We start from the raw sequence: 8,142 nt of genomic DNA, 5'->3' as shown, positions 1-8,142 counted from the left end.
TGTGTGTGTGTGTGTGTCTGTGTGTGTGCGTGCGTGCGTGCGTGCGTGTGTAAAAAACCAATTCAAATGTCACCATATTTGCAAAGCTTATACCTTCACTGTATCTCCTACTCGACAAACGGGGATAGAAAAATCATAATTGAAAGATGATATTGTTTTCTCAATAGTGATACTGCATTTAGTGTGGATACACTGAGATGGAAGGCTCTGATCATGTGTCTCACAGATTAAACTTCATACAGGCTATGAAATGACCCCCTGATCATTCAGTCTGTTCTGATGTAGACTATGAATTGACCCCCTGATCATTCAGTCTGTTCTGATGTAGACTATGAATTGACCCCCTGATCATTCAGTCTGTTCTGATGTAGACTATGAATTGACCCCCTGATTATTCAGTCTGTTCTGATGTAGACTATGATTAGACCCTCTGATCATTCAGTCTGTTCTGATGTAGACTACGATTGGACCCCCTGATCATTCAGTCTGTTCTGATCTAGGCTATGATTGGACCTTCTGATCATTCAGTCTAGTCTGATATAGGCTATGATTGGACCCCCTGATCATTCAGTCTGTTCTGATGTAGGCTATGATTGGATCCCCTGATCATTCAGTCTGTTCTGATCTCGGCCTTGATTGGACCTCCTGATCATTCTGTCTCGTCTGATGTACATGTAGGCTATGATTGGACTCCTTAATCATTCGGTTCAAAGTAACTGACATACCAGATAGTTATTTTTATCCTGTCAACCATGTTTTCATACTGGTGTTCAGACAAATGGTCAGCATAGTTGTTTCTTCGCAGCACATTATGTATAACAAAGCCAACCTACAAAGACACTATGTCAGAAGTGGAAGCCAAATTAGTGCTGTGTCTGCTTCCTATACTGTTTACTGTTTCATCATGTCTTCCTCCATCTCCCAACATCACTAAAAATGTGGTTTCTCTCCCTTCCTGTGATGTAGAAGAATTGTTTGATGTGCTGTTGCATAATAAATTATTGCACATACTGTAGATCATAATTTTTCTATTTATTATCCCTTGTGGTGACCTAGGTTCGAACCAAATTATTACAGTGGCTTAGTATATGGTATGTGCTGTATGTACAGTGCATTCAGAAAGTATTCAGACACTGACTTTTTCCACAATTTGTTACGTTACAGCCTTATTCAAAAATTAATTAAATTGTTTTTTTCCCTTCATCAAGCTACACACAATACCCCATAACGACAATATTTTTTTGATTTATTTACCTTTATTTAACCAGGTAGGCCAGTTGAGAACAAGTTCTCATTTACAACTGCGACCTGGGAAAGATAAAGCAAAGCAGTGCGATAAAAACAACGACACAGAGTTACACATGAGATAAACAAACTTACAGTCAATAATACAATACAAAAATCTGTATACAGTGTGTGCAAATGAAGTAAGGAGATAAGGTAATAAATAGGCCAATAGTGGCAAAGTAATTACAATTTAGCAATGTACACTGGAGTGATAGATGTGCAGATGAGGATGTGCAAGTAGAAATATTGGTGTGCAAAAGAGCAGGAAAACAAAAACAAATATGGGGATGAGGTAGGTAGTTGGTTGGATGGGCTATTTACAGATGGGGTGTGTACAAGTTTTGAGAATGACACAAATATTAATTTTCAAGTCTGCTGCCTCAGTTTGTATGATGGCAATTCGCATATACTCCAGAATGTTATGAAGAGTGATCAGATGAATTGCAATTAATTGCAAAGTCCCTCTTTGCCATGCAAATTAACTGAATCCCCAAAAGACATTTCCTCTGCATTTCAGCCCTGCCACAAAAGGACCAGCTGACATGTCAGTTTCTGCGCGGGGTGCAGAGCTGTTGGCTGGGGTTGTGGTAGACAGGTGGAAAGCTCGGCCAACCGTAGAGAAATGCTTATTGAAATTCTCGATTATCGTGGATTTATCAGTGGTGACACTGTTTCCTAGTCTCGGTGCAGTGGGAAGCTGGGAGGAGGTACTCTTATTCTCCATGGACTTTTCAGTGTCCCAAAACGTTTTGGAATTGGTGCTGCAGGATACACATTTCTGTTTGAAAAAGCTATCCTTTGCTTTCCTAACTGACTCTGTGTATTGGTTCCTGACTTATTGTATGGGGTATTGTATGTAGATTGATGAGGGAAAAAAACTACGTAATATATTTTAAAATAAGGCTGTAACGTAACAAAATGTAGAAAAAGTCAAAGGGTCTGAGTACTTTCCGAATGCACTGTATATGACAATGTTCCATTGAAATACACTTGGATCATGGGAATAACCAAACACTGGTTCCTCTTCAAATGAATCATACGAAACAAAGATGTCTATGAGTTCACTGAATGCCTATTACATACATTTTTTTTGCCCTTTGGTGCAATTTTCACTCTTAGTACAAAACTCAAAACAGATCATCAAAAAGGCAGTTGTTTCAAAACTCTAAGCACAATTTCAATTGACAAAGTACAATACACAAAATCATACAGTTACTTTTTTACCTAGAAATACATGTTTGACGTTCCAATACATGTTAATAGAAAGTAATTGCTTTTCACAATGCAGTGATCACATTACTTTTGATATGATTATATTCTCTTTTGTTAAAATTCATTTTACTATTACTTAATCCGACTGCTCTTAATTGATGGTCACTTAAACGTTTGGTTTAAAATTGCATTACCCATGTCGTCCAAAAAGTTATACTTTTGACTCATCTGTCCATAGAACATTCTTCCAAGTGTCTTGATGATCATCAAGGTGATTTTTTGGCAAACTTGAGTCAACATTTTGGACTAGATAGGTCCCATTATGTCTGGTGAAAACCAAACACTGCATTCCACAGTAAGAACCTCATACCAATGGTCAAGCTTGGTGGTGGTAGTGTGATGGTTTGGGGATGCTTTGCTGCCTCAGGACCTGGACGACTTGCCTGTAGCATATTACATCCAAAGGGCAATTTATCTTAAAAGTTTTGCTGTTGGATGAACTGGTTGTTAAAATAACGACATTGAGAAGATATCATTATGTTGTGTTTTGGTGATTAAACCAATGTACTCATTATATTTTACATTAAACATTAGTTTGGATTGTTAAGTGTTAAGTGAAAAGCTCTTAAGTGAAAATAGTACCAAACCGCCAAAAACAATGTTAACATGTATCCAATGGTGCTAAGCTGTACAGGTCCAATTGTTGCTCTTTATGAGGTAACCATGCCCTTCAGCATGGAAAGGGTTTGCTCTCATTCATTATGGAGTCTGATTCTACTCCTGTATAAGACTCTATGGGGCTGGTAGCTTTAGCTCCATTGTGCTGCTTAAATAACTATTTGGTGCACAGGCTGTTTTCATTCATTTTTACAAAACTGTCTGGACAAGGGTTAGACAGGAATGTATTACATACACCTCAATTCCCCTATAGTTCCATCTTTAGATATATAGATCAAATACATATACTGTACATGCATGCATGCACACACACACACACACACACACACACACACACACACACACACACACACACACACACCACACACACACACACACACACACACACACACACACACACACACACAGGCACACACACGTACACACTCATACAAACACACATTTCCACATGGTTAATACAGTGCCTGTCAATCACTGAAATGGATTGAGAAATTATTAAATTGACTGCACAATAAAAGAGGTGCATACTGATCAATTGTGCAAATCTATAATAGAATTAGTCATCAACCAGCCTCACCATACAGCCCTTAATGGCATTGACATAGTGTATATCCCAAGATAAACAGGTAGAACAACAATCCTACCTGGCCAAAGGATAAACAGAACAGTATAGAATACAACTGAGACAAACAATAGGAATTAATGCAGTAGCAGAAAACATGCACTTAATACTAAACAACGTGCACAATCAACACCACTAATTAGTTCGTTCTCAGGGCCAGTTGTATTGAAAGCCAGTTGGGCGTCACTCTTGACGTGCATTTGGATGACAGCCCTGGGGTCTCGGCGCAAAGAGAGCATTGGGGGTTTAGTGTTGGCGGCGCGGTTAATAAGCGGAGCGCTTTGAACTGTGGAGAGTCGGGATCGCGCTCGCTCATTGCTTGATGGTGAATTGAGCGACTGGCTGCGCGGCGCCGGTCATTCACGCATCGAAAGAGCGCATGCACTTTTTCAGCACCAATTGAGTGTGGACAGCGCACGGTGCCTCATAGCCTCCTGTGAGTGGTCGGACATTCAACCTGTGGCTAAATTGTACGATAGGCTACTTTTGATGGGGAAAACCCCACAATTGAATACTACACACTCGAACAGGGATGCCCGACGTTTGGAAAGAAATAAAGGAATATGATGGGTTTTTTTACCTAGTATACTTACCTGTTCCTCCTCCGCTACCCTGGTTTTCAGACAGCGAGAGTGGTGCTGAGCTGCTGGGTGTTGGTGACTCCGCTTCGGGTGGAGTGGTGCGCTGCTACTGGGGCTTTAGTTGACTCTGTGCCGGGAGGATTAGTGTGATTCTGCGGGGGCTAGTCGACTCTCTGGTGGGCGGGGTGGTGTGGTGGTGCCATAGGAGCCCCTCCATTCAGAAGGATGCTGGTGGGAAATGCCTGGCGACAGAGAGGACGAGATTTGTCAAAAAGCACTAGAACTACTGTCTGATCTGTGCTCTAAAGGGGAAGTACAGAACGAGAACTGTCTGGATTTCATTTACCATTTCCGGGACCTCGCCAGACCACGCTACACGGACTCAGGTACCAGTCAATCCTATCCAATTAATCGGCCCTGAGAGCAGTGTATGTGTATGCAATGCGTGTGCGCTTTTCGGTTTGAATTATACAGATGTAACTTGCTCTGAAACACTTTGATCTGAATATATTTTTTTTACACATTAAGTTTGGAGAGATAGGGTTCCATTTCTGCACAGAACTTGTTGCATGGAGATTAGGAGTGGGGAAAATTATTTTATATAGGGTTTTGCAGGAACAAATGTTTGATAAAAACAAAAAGTCAGTAGGTTATATTCAGCCTTGCCAATAAATGTAGTGTGGGATATGCAGTGCGCACTATGGATTTGTTATATGTGCATTTATTTCTGGTGCACCTGAGGTGGATGGGGTGTTAAGTGGGGGATGGGGACTAGTGCGAGTTTGCGTAATCCTTGGTCGCATTCATTGAAGCTTGAGCTCGCGTGATACCCAATGCTATCTCATTTTTTTGCATTGGCACATGCGATGCAACACTCGGCCACACTAAAGTTCTCAGCGGATTCGTTTTGTAATCCCTTACCCATTTACCAAGGGTTAGTGGTGAGTGCATGCATATACGTGCTAGCCTCAGCAAGAGAGGGCGACAGTGCTAAGGGTGGAGCGGGAATTTTGGGGAACCTAGCACGCCGTGCGAGCGCGCCTGGAGACGAGGGAGGAGTGCATTCTTAGTAATACCGTATCACACTAACCCACGCGAGCTGTTTGTGTGTGTGTTCGTGCGTGCGTGCATGGACGTGTTTTTCACTCTACCCACTGATCCATGGCTGCCTGTTGCAGACCCTTGTGATTACTAGAAGGTTCACAGGAGGTTTCTGGAAGGCATAAAATGTTACATATTGTGAACCCAATGGCCTGAGCTTGATCTAATAACCCAAACTTCTGCATTTCTCACATGCCCCTGATTGCTGAATTGTTCAAGATGTGGCCCGTAACCCCACCCCCATCCTTTCAGTCAAAACCTCTCTTCACTCTCCCATCTCCTTGCTCCCTTCTTCTTTCTCCTCTCCCCTCCCCTTCCCCCTATACCCCCTCTCCTCACCCCTTCTCATTTCTGCATACTATCTGTCCCTGCTCCTCTCCCCTATGCACCATTTCTTCTCCCTTCAGCACTATTCTCTGTGAACTCTCCCTTCTCCTCTCTCCATTCTCCTTTACCTCCATTCTCCCCTCTGCATTGACAGCCAGGTGGAGTGTATGGTGGGGTTATTGAACTGCGATCAGAGGCAGGGTCCCTTGAGTCCACAGTCCCTGGTTTTATTAACATATCCAGCTGAGCCATGTCATCCTGTCCTGGATGACTGGCACCTCAATAAAACCAGAGAGAAATACGGATGAAAGAGAGAAGAGAAAAAGATATAGGAAGATTGACAAGTCTTTTTGCGTTAGTCTCTGGCATTCAAAGATAATATGTGACCCAAACGGAGAAGAGTGTGTGTGTGTGTGTGTGTGTGTGTGTGTGTGTGTGTGTGTGTGTGTGTGTGTGTGTGTGTGTGTGTGTGTGTGTGTGTGTGTGTGTGTGTGTGTGTGTGTGTGTGTGTGTGTGTGTGTGTGTGTGTGTCTGTTTCTGTGTGGAGGGTTAAAAACCAACCATGGCTAACACATTTGCAGTGTTTGTACAGGCCAAGCGACCCCCTCACACCAGATCAGGTCAAAATGAATGTCTGCACCATACTCAATGTTAATGCCCCTGTGAAGCTTATTATTTTAAATCATCTGGAGAATGAAAAAAATATCTTACAATTGATCTCTCACCTTTACCAAAATAACTTCACAGACATCTGCCTGCTGTCTATACATTAATGTAGTGCTGAGCATGTTGCTAAGCACTCAGACCCATTATGCACATGGATGTGATTCTGGGCTATATGTGACGAGCTTGTGTTTAGAGGTAGGTGAAGGAGTGAAGCGCAGGAGAGCAGAGATGTCCGAGATGCGTTATTTAATAGGCAAGTCCACAAACATACAGGTCAGGTACAATACCAAAATAAACGCCCTAGACAACAGAGGAACCAGTACTCACGGAAGGAAGGGGGAAAAACAACGCTCCTAAACTTATACACACTTGGTATAATATGTGAAAACAAATAAGGCACAACCTTAACGAGCAACATCACATGAATAATCCCGCACAAACCTAGGCAGGCAACAGGGGTAATTATACACACAGGAATTATGGAAAATGAAACCAGGTGTGAAAGAACCACAGACAAAACAAACGGAAAAGGAAAAAAGGATCGGTGATGGCTAGTAGGCCGGCGACGCCGACCGCCGAGCGCTGCCCGAACAGGGAGAGGAACCACCTTTGGTGGAAGTCGTGACACTATATGTATAACATATGCCATTTTGAGTCCTCAGTAATAGCAACCCCGGGGGAAATTAAGCTATTCTATCTTAAGCCAGATCATGGCCATACAGCGAGTGGCTGGGGAAAGAGAGTTTTCCAGCAACATGTCCCCCTGCTGTGCTCACCTTGTAGACTTGATATATAGACTGAGAGCCGGACTCCCAGCTACTCAACACTGTTTAGGTGTCATTGCCACAGTATTATCAAACTCTACTTATACAGTTGAAATCGGAAGTTTACATACACTTAGGTTGGAGTCATTCAAAATCTTTTTTCAACCACTCCACAAATGTCTTGTTATCAAACTATAGTTTTGGCCAGTCGGTTAGCAGATCTACTTTGTGCATGACACAAGTCATTTTTCCAACAATTGTTTACAGACAAATTATTTCACTTATAATTCACTGTATCACAATTACAGTGAGTCAGAAGTTTACATACACTAAGTTGACTGTGCCTTTAAACAACTTGGAAAATTCCAGAAAATTATGTAATGGCTTTAGAAGCTTCTGATAGGCTAATTGACATAATTTGAGTCAATTGGAGGTGTACCTGTGGATGTTTTTCAAGGCCTACCTTCAAACTCAATGCCTCTTTGCTTGGCATCATGGGAAAATCAAAAGAAATCAGCCAAGACCTCAGAAAAAAATTGTAGACCTCCACAAGTCTGGTTCAACCTTGGGAGCAATTTCCAAACGCCTGAAGGTACCACATTCATCTGTACAAACAATAGTACGCAAGTATAAACACCATGGGACCACGCAGCCGTCATACCACTCAGGAAGGAGACGCGTTCTGTCTCCTAGAGATGAACGTACTTTGGTGCAAAAAGTGCAAATCAATCCAAGAACAACAACAAAGGACCTTGTGAAGCTGCTGGAGGAAACAGGTACAAAAGTATCTATATGCACAGTAAAACAAGTCCTATATCAACATAACCTGAAAGGCCGCTCAGCAAGGAAGAAGCCACTGCTCCAAAACTGCCATAAAAAAGCCAGACTACTGTTTGCAACTGCA

The 8,142-nt window shown here is 42.2% G+C and overlaps 1 protein-coding gene across 1 annotated transcript in view; it reads left to right on the top strand.

Annotated features, from left to right (window-relative positions):
- The first annotated feature begins 4,047 nt into the window (after nt 1-4,047).
- Nucleotides 4,048-8,142, top strand: part of LOC106587460 (synaptotagmin-9) — a 54,144-nt gene continuing 50,049 nt past the window's right edge. The window contains exon 1 of the mRNA XM_082969536.1: nt 4,048-4,766. Coding sequence (XP_082825662.1) covers nt 4,619-4,766 — 148 coding nt within the window. The 5' untranslated portion in view covers nt 4,048-4,618. The remainder of the gene's footprint in view (nt 4,767-8,142) is intronic.

This window comes from Salmo salar, chromosome 26 (genome assembly GCF_965601325.2).
Source record: "Salmo salar chromosome 26, fSalSal1, whole genome shotgun sequence".
Lineage (NCBI taxonomy): Eukaryota > Metazoa > Chordata > Actinopteri > Salmoniformes > Salmonidae > Salmo > Salmo salar.
Note: the sequence above shows the minus strand (reverse complement) of the source record. Positions and strands in the feature narration are given on the sequence as shown.